The 18,175-nt window shown below is 49.3% G+C and overlaps 2 protein-coding genes across 6 annotated transcripts in view; one reads left to right on the top strand and one right to left on the bottom strand.

Annotated features, from left to right (window-relative positions):
- Syn (synapsin) overlaps nucleotides 1–18,175 on the top strand; it is a 34,439-nt gene that overhangs the window by 5,190 nt on the left and 11,074 nt on the right. For both annotated transcript variants that reach the window (XM_076898424.1, XM_076898425.1), the window contains exons 4-6: nucleotides 418–671; nucleotides 755–890; nucleotides 988–1,092. In XM_076898424.1, coding sequence (XP_076754539.1) covers nucleotides 418–671; nucleotides 755–890; nucleotides 988–1,092 — 495 coding nt within the window. The remainder of the gene's footprint in view (nucleotides 1–417; nucleotides 672–754; nucleotides 891–987; nucleotides 1,093–18,175) is intronic.
- The window catches only part of Timp (Tissue inhibitor of metalloproteases), a 43,668-nt gene continuing 28,079 nt past the window's right edge, over nucleotides 2,587–18,175 (bottom strand). The window contains exons 1-5 of one of the 4 annotated variants that reach the window (XM_076898448.1): nucleotides 12,718–12,837; nucleotides 3,589–3,715; nucleotides 3,415–3,497; nucleotides 3,115–3,351; nucleotides 2,587–3,017 (exon numbers count right to left, since the gene is read on the bottom strand). In XM_076898448.1, the coding sequence (XP_076754563.1) occupies nucleotides 2,796–3,017; nucleotides 3,115–3,351; nucleotides 3,415–3,497; nucleotides 3,589–3,715; nucleotides 12,718–12,822 (774 nt within the window). In that variant the 5' untranslated portion in view covers nucleotides 12,823–12,837 and the 3' untranslated portion in view covers nucleotides 2,587–2,795. Of the gene's footprint in view, nucleotides 3,018–3,114; nucleotides 3,352–3,414; nucleotides 3,498–3,588; nucleotides 3,716–12,292; nucleotides 12,431–12,717; nucleotides 12,838–18,175 lie in introns of those variants that run through there. The other 3 variants (XM_076898450.1, XM_076898449.1, XM_076898447.1) reach the window with 3 other exon arrangements.

Genomic DNA, 18,175 nt, shown 5'->3' with positions numbered 1-18,175 from the left:
AGATCGAGGAGAGTTTTATGGATTTCTGTGGCCTCCCAAGTTTTACGCGAAGGATACGTGCATACGTATCTAATACCTAAACGAGATTACTTCCTATAAACGCGTTCCATTTAAGAGTTTGACAAAGCTGTATCATTTGCGATCGCGCTTCTCGAATAAAGCGACGGGTACCAGATTAATATACGTATTAGAATACCTTATCGCATGACCAACGCGATACGCGGTCCTTCCAACGCGTTCCAAGGGATATTCGAGCAACTCGCGTGCACGGAACGCTATCAATCTCTCGTCGCCTGCGCGCGTTGAAGTCTTAGAAACGCGACCTCAGAGAGGGGATCAGCCCTTATTCAGCCCGCGATAACGTGAATCGCGGGAAGACAAGCGCGCGGCTAATCATATAATTTTAATTCCAATTAGGGCGCATCGATCCTGGGAGCGGCGGTGTCAGGCGCGACCAGAGGGCCGTCTTACAGCAAAGATCGATGCTTCACCCTGCTGGTAATCGACGACCAGAATACCGACTGGAGCAAGTACTTCCGGGGTCGCAGGCTCCACGGCGATTACGAGATCCGCGTGGAGCAAGCGGAGTTTCGCGAATTGTCGCTGACAGCGAGCGAGGCTGGCACTGTCGTGTCCATGGCGGTCTATCGCAACGGGACCAAAGTCATCCGGTAAAAATGGCGTTGCGATTTCGCGGTTGCCTCGCGTTCTATCCGCGTCCGTCCCGCGAGCTGAGAAAAGATTCTGTTCCCAGATCCTTCAAACCCGACTTCGTCCTGATACGACAAAACCTGAGGGACGCCGGGGAGGACTACAAGAACCTTCTCCTCGGTTTAATGTACGGCGGTGTCCCGAGCGTTAACAACCTCACCGCGATCTACAACTTTCAGGTAAAAGAGCGTGGCCAACCGTGGCAGGGGACGGTTAAGAAACTTGATCAATTCCATGGAGAACGGGAGTTCCTTAACGACACTTGTTCTGCTTCAGGATAAACCGTGGGTGTTTGCCCATCTACTGGGGCTTCAGCGTCGTTTGGGAAAGGACACCTTCCCCTTGATCGAGCAAACTTACTACCCGAACCACCGCGAGATGGTGAGTAATCGAGCGAAACGGTTCAAAAATGTCGATGTCCATCCGACTAAAACCGATATGCGTATCTCGTTTATTTCCCATCGTTCAGGTATTATATAATACTTACAAAAGTTATCAAATGGAGAAGACTAAGACTAAAAAGAACATACATATCGTTACGCGCTATGTTCTCAAGCTAGGAAGTGCCAGGAAACTTCCGTCGTATCGCGTCGCGCGCTTTCAGCGTTTTGTACTAAAGTTCTACCCACCTGAAAAAGCCACTGTTTCTCCTAACCGACAGCAAGAAACAATACGATCACGCACAGATACATAGCCCCAAGTTCGGTGAACTTGTCCCGCTCACAATGTTTCTAACGCGACGCTTGGCAACTTTGCGCGTCCCCTGAATAACGAGGCAACGTAATTGTCAGAAAAGAAATCGCTTTTGTCCCGATTTTTCATCTTTCTTCCTTTCACGTATAACGTTGCGTATCATCGATCGTCGCGTTACTGTCGTATTCAGAGGGCTGCGCAAGGGTTTGCTAGATGAACGTCTTAAAAGTTAAATACGTCTCAGCAGCTTCTTATACAGAGAGGACAAAGCTAACGTACAGATGAGAGGATAAGAATAATTTAAAAGTGCATAATATACATGAGTAGCTTAAATATGTACAACTAAAGAGATAGCCAATCGATGTTCAAAAGCGCCCCTGCCCGCACACCCACCCACCCCCCCCCCTGGTTTTTGCGCTTGCCATTACAGATTTCGCGAAATTCAGTCGATTTATAGTGCGATTCAATTTAACAAACGGCTCAATTAAACGGAACAAGGCTAGCGGCGGTGATTAACGGTGGTGAAAGGTGAAACATTTCGACGGGGATCGATACGAACGAAACTCGGTTCACTCCGATAATCCTGCTCGACGGGGATACATTTACTCGGCGCCCGTTTATTATTCAAACGTGAACAGAAGGCAACTACCAGGTAATGAAATAAATAGAACAAACGGCCGGTCAAACGCAGAAGGAATCCATTAATACACGGAACGGCGTCGCGTTTTATCATGGAAATGCAAACAGTTTTCAAGAGCCCGCCCGGATTACGCTTTTAACGGTGAACAACGACAACAGCCACCCGGCTGGCCGCGCGCGAGCTCGATTTTCGCCGCTGAATTTCGCTGCCTCGCGTTTAATTAAACGAACGACTTTTGTACTCGTCGACACAACCACCCGATTAATACTTCTGATGGAACGCAACAATAAATAGAGCATGACACGATGCGGGGATGAAAACGGGTAAGTCCGTCGTGGAGAATTAATGCTACGGCCCCGCGGACAAAATACGCTCACGCGACTTCGCGCATTTCTCTCGATCGTTAATTACTAGAAACGGTTCGTCTCTGCGATCACGCTCGATTTAAATGCACGGTAAACGCGTTTTAACGGATAGCATCGAATTCGTCGACAGGCGCGCGCGACACCTTTACACGGCATCGAAGTACGCTTTTCGCGCGCGATAGAAGAAATTGCCGCGGAAATCTAGCGAAATTTTTATACAAATACACGAGAAATCGAACGCGTGTCACGTCGATCTGCAACGAGCGACGTCGATCTCTTCGTTTTTCTTTTCCCTTATTTTCTGTTTAAATTCCCAACATCGTGAACGATCATCCGTTGAATCGCCGGAACTTGTCATTTTCTAATTCGTCGAGACGAGGAGGGACTTAGGGCTCCCACGCTCTTTGTTGCTCGCGCATCTGTTTATACTCCTTGATGCAATTCTTGTAAGGGACTGACGGGACCCAAGAGCAACCGCCAGGTCCTGGCATGCAGACACCGACCTCCTTTTGGCAATCTTCGGGACCTGGTTTACTCTCCCATAGGCATACTCTTCCGTCAGTGTGCTCTAGGGTGGCTCCCTTGGTCCACCATGGTGTATAGCGGATCTGAAGTATACGAAACGAGGACGTGTAGCATAATGTAGAAAATAGAACGATATCGAAGTAATCTAGCAATCGTCGAAACCGTAGACTTTCTACTTACACCGCAGGAGCAACCGTAAGCGTACAAATGCTTGAAACCCTTCCGTTGTCTGCTGGTCACGTTTCGCCAAACCAGGGCTAAATCGCACAGCGATATATGCGCTTTGCTGCTGTTGAACGCTCTCCCGCTTACGACGTACGTTTCACCAACTTCGAGAGCAATGCCACACGTGCTCTCCATCCCTGGTGTCCACAGAATGTTCGACTTCAGGGCGGCGTACGACTCCTTGCTGGTTACCTGCAATCGAAAAACGATCGTTGCACAATCGGAAAATACGTGTATACAAACGTGGACACGTACCTTGAAGATTTTATTGATTTTCACGCTGTAGCCGATTTCGTAGCCCACCACGTCCGATTCCTTCTTCACTCTCACCAGGGCGACTGTGGATGAGGAAGAAGAACAAGATTAAAGGAATTCGCGTCGAGTGCTAACGATTGTACTGAATTATTAATTACTTATGTTAACGCTTACTGAAATCTGCCGAGCAAAAGACACTCTGGGGGTGACTCATCATACAAGAGCACCCCGCGACCCTTTGCACTGGCGCCAGTGATAAAGCGATCAGCAGCAGGTACACCCAAAACCTTAATTGCCACATCTGAGAACAAAAGAAGGGTAACGGTTACACATTGCGAAACTTGGGTGAACGCGTTCCACGTCTCGCGCGGTTTGTTAATTGCAATTAAAAGCGGTGAAAAATATCTTATCGACGATACGATTCGATTTAAATACGCTTGCCGTAGATAAGAGTGAAAGGTGGAAACTCGACGCGAGATAAGAGGCGAGGTAATTAAACGATCTGAAATCAGAAGCTGGTACAAGCATTGTAATGGTTCTTCGCCGCGCGAAGAGCCATTCGTCTTCGAAATCCGATTAGGCGTATCCGAACGATTCGAGATAGTTGTCACCTGTCCGATACCAGGAAACGCGTAACTTCATTCAACGAACGCTTCCACGACCTGGCTAAGCTTAAGGTATCGTCTCGTTTCTTTTATGCGAGGCGCGCGATACACCGCGGTGAATCACGGCCGTTCCCTAAACGACTAATCTCAATTTGCCAGTGGCCCATCTGGTATCCTCGCAGCCCACCTGCGAACCTCGTTAATGGAAATTTATTCGATCCTCGCAGCGTCGTGCCACCGAATCCAAGTGCGAATTCCGCGAAACCGATCATCGACGATCGCTCGAGCGCGACGTATCCCAGGCGGAGCCCAGCCTCGGCTCGCGCCAGCCGCGAAATAATTCGAGCAGAGCAAACGGGCTACGAATTCGATCGAACGGAGCCTGGGCTCGATTTAGATCAATGGAGATGGAAATTAGCTACGGCTAAAAATATAAATCGAGCTACGCGATGTTATACGAGCTCATTCATAATACATAACGCTGGGCACAATGACGAGGAATCATCGCCATTATACTCGGACCGACAACAAGCATTAAGCGACTCGCACGCGATCAAGAATATTGGTACATCCAGTGTGACAACACTACGGACACTACGGACAATACGGATCGGTTCAGCTTGACAATGGCACTGTCGCGGTCCCCGTCGAATAGCTCGACCTCGATCTTTCGACATCGCGCGGGCGCCGCGATCGGCGATATCGTCGATATTTCGCGGTGATCGCGCGCTGGGCCGCTTTACGGAAGCGCTACGATACGACCTAGTTTATAGGCGTCGGTTGGTCCAGATCTAAACATAGATATAAAACGGTAACCAAAAAGTCGTACGCGGTCCAGAAATGCCGCGAGCCGCCTCGAAGATCGTATTGACGATGCGTTTCCGTGGCCAGCCAGAATAGACCCGGTGGACAACTTAGTATCTAGGCATTCCTAACGGAACCCACGGCAGCTGCACACAATTCTCGTCGGTGGCTACCGCCGCGATACCGTGAATCGATGAGTTCCTCGACGATTTTACCGCCAACTCGCGAGCAGATTATGTACAGACAGATTTTCAACTGGGAAATCTGCTCGAACCGGTGTCAGACACGTACGACGCGTCGAACGATAAATTCGATCGCGGCGATACACGAACGGAATTCATCACGGGACGTGCTAAACGATCGAGCGACGCGTCGTTAGCATGCTCGTCGCGGTCGAGAACCGCTCGGTCACCAAGTGTAACGCGCGTCGTCACAATGAAAACGCAAGAACCGCGAACGCGAGGCGAATGGCAGACGCGCTCGTAGGTGCACCCGTCGCGATCATCGTTCAACGCGCATTCCCGTCGAATTTATGCGCTCCCGATTGAACGAATTACCCGCGTCGAGCGAAACGGATGTCAATAATAGAGGCAATCCGACCGAATTGAACCACGCTGCGATAGGGTAGTCGCAAAACCCAATCGCGCGTTCTTCGTCTCCGCAGCTCTCTCTCTCTCGAGAGAGAGAGGATTCGATTTTATTTCTCTTTCCAGCCGTATCTCGCGATTTTATCACTGACAGCGACAAGGCCGGATGGCCTACTACCACCGACAAGTAGCAATTTCGCGTTTGACGGCCATAAAGCGCGGTCTGGTTATTGTAATTACGCGTGGAGTACAGGGTGTGCTGGAGTTATGGGTGCAAACTCGCGAAGCCGATGGTGTACCTTGGAAAAAGAGAAGAGAAGTGTTGCAAAGTCGGGAGCAGAAAAATCTGCGAAGCAGCGAAGCCGCGAACCTTGCGTCACCCTCGTCAGCAAGGTCTACCGGCTGTCGAAATTCGTTTTCACGATTCACGAGCACCCGGTGCGATCACCAGGGAACGAACGCGAGCATTCGGCCGCGAAATGCATCCGAGCGATGGTTAATTGCGCGCAGGAATTTAAACGTGACCAGAGTGCACGCTGCGCCCACACCCAACCGATGATGATACCGATGCGGTGGCACTCTCGCGGCTGTGACGGCGTTCATACGACGCGCTTCATGCATCATCGTGCAAAACGGATCGACCGGCCCGCCGGCTGATGTCATAGGCATTCGCATTATTTTTATTTCCGTTCCCAATAATAAAACGCGCGCGAACGGATCGAGCGCGGATGGCAGATCCGCACCCGGTGACGCATCCCCGTTCGCCGATCTTCTCGCGACGCCGCCACGCGATTCGTCATACGCGTCGCGATTTATTTCACCTTTGGCAAAGTTACGACGTGCTCGCTGTAATCGCGTCCGTGATTATTCGCTGGTGTCGGCGCGTTTAAACGCGGCTGCGCGACTCGATGTGGAAACGAATTTCGTTCGCTGAAAACGGGTTTGGTACCGACTTGCTCCAATTTCATCGCGTCTCTTTTCTGTTTTTTTTTGTCTGTTCTTCTACTTTCCTCGCACCCGCTGCGCTACAGCCGCGATTATTGGTCGAGATATTGGACAACGATTCGAAGATGCACGCGCTAGGCGCGAGATCGGTCGTACAGATAACCAGGATCGCGGTTTAAACTTAGAAAACATGAAATCGAGAGTTTTATTCCTGCATCCGATCCCGCCCCGCGTCGCGAGCCGGCCGCGAATCGAGCCACGCGGCGTAAAGCAGCCGAGTTACGAGGGAAAGTGCTCGAGATTGTTTTTACGCGGCAGATTAAGACGTTTGAAACTTAATCTGTCAAGACGAACGGGAGGGCGTAAAATTGCTCGTTTTACGAAGACCAAATACGGCCGATGGCGCCCGTATTATCGTTCCGCGTTAACAAAATGGGCAACCGTCCTCGCGTACAACGCGGCGAAGTAATTTACGGCCGATAATTCTCGTCTGGGACGGAGATTTGCACGGATGTAAATAACCGTGCAAGGCTACGCCAATTAACCTTAAACTCCGAATAAGATTACACACGATGGTGTGCCCGTTCGGCGTAAATGAGCACCGGGTCGTGTACACGCGCGTCCCTCCTCCTCCTCGCGCTCGCGGTGTAATCTAACACGCGCGCACCGTTCACCATAACCGCGATATATTATTATAACTTGAACCGCATTTTTCTCGCGATCGTCGGTACACGAGCGAGGTGGAACCCCGCGATAACTCGCGCGCACGGTTAACGTAAACGACGAATCGTCGGGAAGACGCGTTAATTGCTGGAAATTGGCATGGACGCGTGGTACAAATAACGATCGACAGCTACACGATAATCGTACTCGCGTTTCTCTCACTTAGCACATCGTTTACGTCACCTTTGGGCGCGCTTGGAATTCGGAGACCAGGAGGAACGCTCGACTCGATACTTTTTCTGTTGTATCCACGGACCAGATAATCGTCGATGGAATTGAATTATTGCTCGACGTTGCATCGTCTACGCGGTTTACTCGATGCCGCGAAAGGTATCGCGAGAAACTCGCAGAAATTGCAAATGACTCCGATAACTTATCGAAACGAACGAGAAACACAGCACGAGCCGACCGCGGCGACCAGAATTACCTCAAGGCTCTCCTCTGTGACGAAACACCCCATAAGGCACTGCACCGCGTTACATAATCGTTATATCGGAGTTAACAACTATTGATTCAGCGTCCCCTTATCGGGGGCATTAAAATCACACTGCGTCCCGTCTGCACGTGACTTTGCGTAACTTCATCGAGGCGTGCGCTCCGATTTATGTGCGCCGTCGATTGTTTCGTCGTTCCTGATCGCGAGCGTTTGTCACGATCGTTCGTTAAGCCGCGAGAAGCTGTCCCGCCATGATGTTTTCATCGTGCACGCATCGAAAGCTCCTCCAGCGCCGAATTCCTCGAGTCATCGCGGCGGAAAAAATGCCTCCGCCTCGGTAGACGGTCGCGGTTCGTCGCGGTCGAACAAGCGGCGTCAGAACACGCGGCGACGAGCTGCACTTCCCGTGATCGCAACGACGCGTCAGCGTCTCCGCGTGTCCGTTTTTCCACGCGACGCGTCCACTTTCTCCGACCTCGCGCTTTCATTTGCAAGTAACCGTGTAACTTTCAGGCTCGCTGCTCGATGGCTCGCCGCCTCGCCGCGTTGTTCCTCCGTCAACGCCTGTTTCCGTTTCCGTTCACGGACGCGAACTTGGGCCAATTCCCGTGCCAATTAATTCGACGCGGACGATCGCGTACGACGATTGATCTTCCGTTTGAAATTAACGAAGCTCGAACTCGATGATTATTTATAGGCACGCTCGATTCAGCGACACCATTCGAAAGGTCAAGGAGGCTTTCTCGTTTTCTGTCGGATAGCAAACCGGTACCATCCGGCTCCAGAAATAAAAGGCTTCGAACGATTAATCGGGGGGCTATTGGGCGAAGCTTCGCTCGATAGGGGACGTTGTTTTGCACGCGAAGCACCCGAAAAATGGCTTCGAAGAAGAGGGTTCAGAATCGAAAGAGCAACGGAACGCTGGCTCGCAGCGGCCATTCTTGCAATTGTTTACAAGGAACAGTGGGCGGATTTACGCGTCCATTAGAACGCGTTCGCAGCGAGTTCTCGAAGCTCTATATTACGTTACAACTGACAGCAGCAACAGCAGCTTGTATCAAATACGCCTAGGCGTGCGTCGACTCAGCAGTTTCGCGCGTGGAAATTTTCATCGTCCGCGTCGAGATTACGCGGCTATGATCCCACGAAGCTGAAACGATCAGAATTCGTTAAAGTAATCCGAGATGTAGTCGATCGAACGCGATTCAATTAGGAAAAATCAGAAGAGAAACGCGGGGCGCTAGTTTCGTCTGAGCACGCGTGCAATTATACCACCTCCAAACGCGGTGGCGAGAAAATTATCCACGCAACGCTACGCGTCTATTATTACTCGTTCGAACGATGAAATTTTTTGTATCGAAAACGAAAGGGGCAGAACCAGTCGAATTAACATCTCGCCACGGCCACGCGCATTAAAATTCCCGATGACAGCTTCATTCAATGGCTCGAGGATGTTGTTTATCGTCTTAAAAGGTCCCGAACAAAGTATAAAATCGTAAACAAATCGATAAAACCCCGGCGTTCCTGGGTATTTATAAGAGAGCTGAATCAATGGGAGAGAACCTACGAGCGGTTTATCGAGAGGTATTCATTGAGATATCCGGCACACGTCGGTTGTTTTAACATAAATTCTGGTTCGTGGAAGAAAAGGCCTTAGCCCCCGTGTTCGATTAGCAGAGTAGGCAGAATTGATTATGGATGGAGTGACTGATTGTTCTTTTCGAATGTCGGGGCGTGCTATTAATTATTCCCCCGCCACGGGTAAATGGATCGCGTGGCGTTCGTAGGAGGCTTAACTTCGCGGCTATATTTAATGAACTCTCGACTTCGAGATGGCATGCACGTCCACGCGAGGGAACAATCGCACGTTGGCTCTTGTTATCGTAACTAGAAGTCGTTACGCGGTTTGTTACGGTTCCCGGAATTCGTTCTGGAAATACGGCCGGTCTACTTTTTAATTCCGCGAATAAAAATGTCTGGTTTAATCGAAGGAAACGGGAAACGTTCGAATGTATCGTTCGTTGTTCCATCGCTTCGAGTTTACGGATCGAGTAAATATAGGAGAAGAGAGAAGACGAGCGAGCGAGGAAACGAGGAGCGTTCCTTCTCGCGTTGAGAACAAACTTGCATCCGCTGTTAATCATTTCTTTCCCATAAATCCTCGCGGCACCGATTTACCCGCTACCAAACTGCGTCGCGGAGTGCCAGTCGGAATGCATAAAGCGTACTGCATCTCATTAAACGTTAACGACGTAATCCTTTAATGACGAGAAGAGAGATTAGGCTTTCGCACGGTCTCGATGCGGACGGAGAGGAAATTTATAGGAACGAGCTGGTGTTTATTTTACAATCATCGACGTATTGTAACAGCGATCAGGATAGGTATTTCACCGATCATTTTCGTTAATAGCAATTTACATATTCATTAATTCAGCGTTTACTTTAACACGCGGTGGAATATGCGGTCCAATTTTTTCTCAATGAATTAAGGTCCGGTCATCTTGGATAGGACGTACTGATTATTGCTTTCGTTGCGTCAACGGACACTGGTTTATTCGCTAATTGCTGCACGCCTGACGCGGGTTATAAATTTTTCTTTTTACGGCAGGATCGAGGGTTGAGAATATGGAACGCCGCACAACAGTCTGAGAATATCGCTACTCTCCTATAACGCGTATATCAAACGTTTTTGTACCGGTTTCCCAGAGTTCTCGGTGTTCGCTTCACCTATGAAGTATAATTTACCAAGAGATCGCCTATTTAAGCCATGTAACAGCTTCAGAAACGGCGATCTTGCAATGGAGCTACGTCAGAACTCGCTACGCCTCTGCACGGCGAAGGAAAATAGGAATGATTAATTTCAAAAGCAGTAATGTTTTCGATTGTCACTGCAGACATGTGACAAGAACACGTGTGGGATTCTATTATTTGATTGAAACCACTTCCACGCTCTCAGCCGAGATCGTGTCGCATTAGAGTTATTTAACAACGGTACATGCCCGTAAATTAAGAAACAAATAAACGTTTGCTCGATACGTTATGGTAGCGGCTGGAACAACGTGAAATAAACGAAACAACGTAATTTCGAAGCTCTCTAAGCTGAAACGCTAAACCGCAACGTTTCTGTGGACAGTAATTAGCATCTATCACAGCTGGCGAAGCTATAAGTGTCGCTCGGATGACTTTAAACGCGCTCAGTCAAAGTTCGCCGCGCATTTTTCATCAGCGCGGTTAACGTTTTTAAACTGTCGTAGATTATCGTCGATGAAAATCGAATCACGCGATGAATATTTTCGAACGTTCCCAAATTACTTGACGACTGTTCTTCCCTCTCGATTCGAAGGTGCAGTGAGTTACTGCGGAAAAGATCAGGTGACGTAGGTTAAGTATGCGTCACGATTATCATAAACATCTGAATGCGATACTCGAGGTATGCAAATCATCGAATCGATTACGTAAACCGAACGCGCGCGTGAAACACTGAATAATTAGATAGCTTAAGAGCGAAGCGACGTTCGAGAGGATCGTTCGTTTCACGAGGATGCATCGAAACGATCGCGTCTATTGTTACTCGCGCGGAACTTTCGACTACCGAACGATCGAGAGGCGCGATTCGACAGAGGCATCCAGACGACGTGGCCGAGGCGTCGAATAATGCGAACGCGTGCAGCGCTCGCATTTTATTAGAATCTGGATAAAAATACAGCCGAGTAACGTCCGACGAATGTCTGCGATGCGGCGAGTAACATGATAAATCGGCGGTTATCCTCGGAAACAGTCGAATCATTATGCTGTTCTAAATTCGCGGCACGGGACGCAGATGTCCCGACAAGTATTAATTACGAGATCGATCAATCACCGTCGAGAGAGGCAGCGGCGGTCGAACGGCGTGCGGCTCGGTGTCACGAAGCCCGCGCGATTTCAAATCATCGCGTGCAGAGCGCGCGAAAGATAAATCGAGGACGCGGGGCGATTTACATTTTCCAACCCGTTTGTGGCGAACACCGGCCGATTAATGAAACCGTTTAATAAACGGCGGCTCGTGAACAGAGCCACGCGGTACCACGAGCGACGGTACGCCTCGGCAAGTGTTGCAAATTGATAATTGCACCGCGGCTTAATAACAGACCGCCGTCACGCGGCTCGTGAAACGCGCGCGCGAAGACAATATGTCACGCGAATAATCGACCTATAAATATCCGTTATCGCGTCGATCTGACGTGCACCCAAAGACGAGCCTAGTTTCGTCCGTCGCGTCTTCTCTGATAAAAGTTCGTGACTCATCGAGCGCGCTCGATGGTGCAAATAGGACTGGTCGAATTAGAAACGCATGCGTTGCACCGCACGCGTGACATAAGCTGCAGAAATTCCGTGCGATTTTTCGAGTTCGAAAAAGACGCTACGACGCGTTATTACGCGTGAAATTAACGAAACGATCAGTCGACCAGAAGGATTGACGATATCTGGTTTCTCCCGTTTTCTACCGTGTACCTTCGCTGACGTTTATTGAGAGTAAATATCTGATACGCTACTATCCCGCGGATGTAATGCTCGCTGCGTGTACATACGTGACACCCGCGATAATCTGTGGAAACAGTTTTGAAAGATAAATAAAGAAAACGAAAGGCCGTATCGGGGCTCGCGACGCGGAGAGGAGAGAACCGTAGCCGATGTGAAAGTCGGCTGTCATAGGTTGCGGATGCCCGTCGACTTCTACCAGCGTCAACCTTAGCCAATTTACACGCGACCGTCTATTAAACAGAAGTGGATGAACTCACTCTAGTTTCCTGGGAATGCAGGGACCCGCGAACTCGTTGCACTCGCACCACAATTCTAGCCTGGCTAGTACCGATCGAATCGGAAACGGTCGCGTTTAAGTACACACTCGGCGGTCGGATGAAAAACTCGATAAAAACTGCGAATTTGCGAAACAGACCGTGGCAAACGGTGTTTAATTGGTCGAAGCACTTGCTCAGTGGCGGAAGTCGTTGCGATTTTCCAGGAAAAGCCGAGATACGATGGAGATCACTTTGGTCACCAGTAGAAAAATTGAAATTTCCACGAAGAAGACGCCGCGCGAGCGAAGTATCGACGACAAGGTCACGATTCGAGTCGATACGAGCGTCGTTCGTTTTCCAGAAAATTACTTGCGCGCGTTTACCACGGGCCGCACTAGTTGATCGCGCGAGAAGGAACGGAGCACGGCGATCGACGAACGGGTCCAAAAATAAAAATTCGCGCGCCTCGGCTGGACGGGCAGGTGGAAGCTTCTAAGGCGCGCGTCAAAGCAGGACTGCCCCAGTTCCATCGTATTACCGCTATTATATTCCGCGGCAGCATCCGTACATGCGTGTACGCATGAGCCTCGAGCGAGAGCCCTCGTGTACGTGCACTTGCTCGCTTGCTCGCTTGCTCGCTCGCTCGCTCGCGAAAGCGAACGCGCCGCGCGAAACTTTCGCGTCGGCCAAAAAAGGAACAGGAACGCGAGCCCCGTGCCTATCCGGATCGTGATTAATCGCAAATTTGGACGTTGCGTCACGTCGTCGACGACGATTCCTACTCTCGGAAGTAAGCGCTACGCGCCGTCGACGATTACGATGATTCTTCGCGGTAATGAACGTGCTCCGCTTCTCCTCTCTATCCTTTCGTACTCGATTGTCCTTTTATAGATGAGATCGTCGAGATTTTTTAGATTGCTCTGAACGCGATTCAAATTTGTCGTATACGATATTGAAAAATATTTATTTTATCGCTGGAATGTTGGATGGCACGTTGTGTTGTTTGTATAGAATTAATTTTTTTCATTAACCCCTGGTGATGAGTCAGGAATTTTTCACGTATTTCTATTTTAAATAAGGAAGTTTGCTACTCGAGGATATTTGAGTGGCTGAGGCATCAAGGAAGCGCGCAAGACAGATAAACGGATATAAATTCGTGAGCCAATTAGAAATATCTTGTGCCGCATAAATCATACGGTGTGGACAGAACTCTTGTTATATCTCTACGGAACAGCGAGGCGAAAGCATGACATAACAAGCATATTAAACGGCTGTATAATATCTTTTAATGTCCATATTATATGTGCAAGTGAAGCAATCAAAATAACATTGGCAGAATTGTATACCATAAACTTATCGCCGCTGAGATAATGCGTAATCTGCGCGGGTATTGAAAACATTAAGTTTGCACAGATGTACGCACAGCGTTATCACCATCAGTACGTGTCTTATAATTTCGGGATGCCTCGTCATCGACGCGGTCCACGACGGTTTCAGAAAAAATGCAGAGCGATAGTAGCGAAATCCTACGTGTAGATCGTGCACGAAGTAACGCAACACGCGAAGATTGAAAATTGCTATTACAAATTCCAGGATAATTCGACGCGGTTGCGAAACTCTAATCGAATTCCTTGCTCGTGACAGTGAAAACGCGTCCCTTAATTACATCGAAATCGAATATCGGCGCCACTGTCCACGGCCAGACGATAGTTCGATTAATCACGAATATTTGAATATCGCGCCGCGTAACTCGTTATTACGCGCGAAACCATCGATCATAGCGAAGTAGCTCTTGAAAAAACTATGAAATAGAGATACCGATAGCATAAATTGATACGCGCTAGATTACGCTCGCGTACGTATACAAATAACAGAAACCACGAACGTGGAAATTACCCAATTTTGTAACGCAAACACGAACGAGAGCGGCAATTTCTGCAGAAATCAGTAGAAACGAGAGCTGTAATCGTTATTACAGGTTTGTTTCACGGATTTTCACGGATTTTCACGCGATTTCGAGCCGCGCGCGGAAGAACCTGCCATTTCGCGTGCTAGTTTCGATACGACACGAACGATACCAGGATGGTCGAGTCTCCGATAACGAAGGGAAAAAATTAGAAGAGGCTTGGCGGCGGTTTGAGAAACCCGGATGCCGATAAATCTTTCCATCGCTTTGCATAACCATTTCGCGCGACCCCCTGTTATTAATCGAGCGCGTAACATCGCAATTTCGACGCGATGCTATCGCGCGAGCGACTTTTCTCGGGCCAGTTGGATGCTCGTGAAACAAATTCCCGCGATTCCGCTCGAAACCGAATGAATGGAATTTCTCCTGGATACGTACGATCGCTGCGGGAGATATTTATACACCATTGTTCTTATTTTAGCGTTTACCGTGACTAACAGAGAGATATCCGAATAGCAGGGCTCGCGTGAATAAACCCGTCGAAGTTCCTTTTCATTTCTTTCCGCGAAACATCCGAGGGGGCTCCCTTTTAACGGTGCAACCGTAACGATTTCTCGTTAATTTTTCTCGACAGGCAAATCGAATGGCCGCGCTAGACGTTTCATTATGGTAATCGACGGGGGAATTAGGGTAATCACCGATGCAACGGTGAAAGTCGCGGTGATAAAGGGATCGCGGCGCGTTCGTGGTGCACGGTTCATGAATGCGAATCTATATTTACTGTCTGACTCAGTGTAAATAACGAAGGAACTGACGCGGTACTGGTGGTCGACAATTTGCCGCTCGTCTAAAGGTCTGTTTAATGCGGCCCGATAACAATCCGACGGTCTTTACCGGTCGAAATAAAAATGTGATGTGGTTACGCGTACGCGAGCTGCATCGATTCGAGGATTCGTGCATCGCGGATGCGCGTCTCGTTCACCCTGAACGTTACAATGCCGTATGATTCAGCGTCGATCGATGGGGATTACGTTAATCCTTTGTAACCAGAATCACGTCCGTCGGAGAGAGAACCGATACTGGCTAGGTAAAAATCAAATTTAATCTTTTCCGATATCTTCTTCGTATCTGAATGTTCGTTGATAATAATTAACAAATATCTACGCGCGTGTAACGCGTGTAAACGAAGAAAGAAATCGTCGGGACGCGATTTCGTGACAGTTTCACGAACAGAGCGCGGTCCCAGTTGAACGCCTCAAGTAGATTCAGGACGATCTATGGTCAGACGTGGTAGCAGGCGGATGGTGCACGCGTCCTTATGGAGCGCGAACGAATTTCATCGCCCCTGCGAGGCGCGGTGTTTGTACAGTAAAGAGGAGACGTGTTCCTGGAAGATTTCTCATTCGTAAAAATAATCGCTCGCAAAGAAAAACGTCTGGTCGAAAAGGAGGACGATGCAAATTGCACGGGGCGAGGGCGCACAATCGGATCGCCGGAAAAATCTGGCTCTCGGTTTAAGGCGAAACTGCTCGCGGCCGTAAAATTCGCGCGAGGGTTAAGCTCTTTTTCGTATGTAAATTGCGGTCGCTGAACAATGCAGTGTAATTTTGCGGTCTGGCCGTGGTTATCACAAGAAATTCCCCGTGGCTCCGATATAGTTGTGGAAACTCGTGGTTTCTCTTGTAACGGTCCCGCTGAACGCTAGAATACGATTTAATAATAGAACGCGGTCGGTAATGAACAGCTCTCCTGTTGTAAACAATGGCATAAATTACGCTATTCACGACACTTTATATTCCACGAAACTTGAACTACATTATCATGGAAATTCTGGAGAATGGAGCGCTCGAAGTTCGAGCGAACGTGGAATATGCATCGCGAGGAACGGAGATAATGATCGATCGACGGAATTGTAATGGAACGTGTAATACGAGCGGTGGGATATATTCGACTGTTTGGATTTAGTAAAACACGGAGTCAAAAATATAGGGCAGTTAACGTTACAGGAATAAATGGGCAGCTATTTTCAGCCGCGTCCAAGAGGTAAAAGTGTTTCAAAACAACCCGTGGGTCACACACAGCTGACACGGATTGTCTGTACCTATTTATAACCAGACGAGGAAAAAATTAGAGCCGGTGACTGACGAATAGCTCTATCTTTGCTGCGAATCTACCGCGAGCAATTACAACGATGCACTTAACGCGCGTTCCAGAGGGGGACATTCGAATCATCCTCCTATTCGCCAAAGCAACGATACGACGTTCTCCTATTTCGAACTGCATTCGTTTCTAGATTAAGACGACCCTATCGTTCGCTTGCTTTTCACGGCCACGTTTATAATTCTGCAAAACTTGGACATTTCGAGAAGAAAATCGACGCATCGAACGGGAAACACGCGATACCAAGGATTCTTCTATTTACAAAAGCGATGGCACGACGTTCCTCTATTTGGAATTACGCACGTTTCTAGGCTAGACGTATCAGCGATTCCGCAGAATTCGACTTTAGCCTATTCAAAGAACAGGATCGACCCGCCGGAAGTGAATTACAGGATTCTCGGTAGAGGTTTCTCTACTTAAACAATGTCGATACCCTGTAACCGAATATGTACGAGCGTATCGGGGCAATCGATATCGCCCCCCTAACCAAACTCACGCATTGTCCACCCACTGACGGCGCCCCATGAAAATAACAGATGAAATCACGATTATCAAGACGTGCACTTCGAATTGCGAGTCCGACGTCCGGGCGTGGGTAGCGTGGATAAAAATCCGGCGTTCCTTTGACGTTCGTACGGTTTATTCGCGCGCGATGCACGATTTCACGGGACGTCCGTCAAAAGAAATCGAAAGAGCGAGAGGAGTCCGCCTCGTTCTTCACCCACCCTGTGAAAGGAGCCGCTGCAACCGCGTCCGTTAAAGGTATACGAAAGCGTACGAAATGTCGCGTGTACCTTCGAAGAGGAGCTGAGCTACACACTCGCCTCGAACGGATAATTAATTCCCCGTGGTTGGGTTACAGCAACCGTGTCCGGTTGGGATTTCAGAAAATCGAATTTATCACTGAAAGTTCATCGCGGCTGGCGTTACATACGAACAGTAAATCGTCGCCTGTCGTTCGAGCTGTCACGGGCGAACACCGGGGAACGACTTAAACGGAAGACCAGAGACAGAGGGAGAGAGAGGGACGTAGGAGGATGGTTAAACACACGTGGCAACGGTGGAACGTCGCCTCTAACGAATGGCTCTAATTACTAAAACGCTTTCCCATCCTAGAAAACGCCTCGTTCCTCGAAGCGGCGTTGCTAAAACGTTTTATACGCGCGGTTCCGTCGCGATTCTCCGCTCGCGTCGATGAATGAGATTGCTGGCCGGTGAGTCACGCTGGCCGTAGTAAAGCAGCCGCGTTAGCCGAGCCGCGAAAGAACGCAGCAGACGTCAGACCCCGCGAGCGAACATCGGGAGAGCCGAGCGGCTGTTGGTACCACTCGCGAGGGGGTTGTCGTGTGCACGTCGTACGCGGTTGAAATTTTCAAACGTACCAGAGCCGTGGGACTTGTTCAGTTTGTCGAACGGCGAATCGCGCGCGTACGAGCGACCGGGAATCGGTGCCAAGGCTGACTCAACCGCGGCGATTCGTCCGCGCTTCAAAGCGGTCCCGCGAGAAAACTCGATCCACCGTTGCCTACGTCATACTTTCCGTGAAGCGCACGGTGGAAATGCAAAATCCGCACGGCGAACGAACAACCGCGCGAGGATCGCGACGCGTTTCGTTTGGCAAAGAAACCGCGGTGCGTGCGCTAGGCTGATTTGAAATTTATATGGAATTCGCGGTGGCAGACTCACGCGCACTTCCATTGAATACGGGAGTAGCAGAAACTCGAGTGATCGCTCGAGGAACGTACCGATTCATCTGGCAGAGATCTTAACTCTCTGAGCGTAGATGCGTCACTATGGAGATGCTCACTGAAGAGATT

Source organism: Xylocopa sonorina, chromosome 7 (genome assembly GCF_050948175.1).
Source record: "Xylocopa sonorina isolate GNS202 chromosome 7, iyXylSono1_principal, whole genome shotgun sequence".
NCBI classification, from domain to species: Eukaryota; Metazoa; Arthropoda; class Insecta; order Hymenoptera; family Apidae; genus Xylocopa; species Xylocopa sonorina.
Note: the sequence above shows the minus strand (reverse complement) of the source record. Positions and strands in the feature narration are given on the sequence as shown.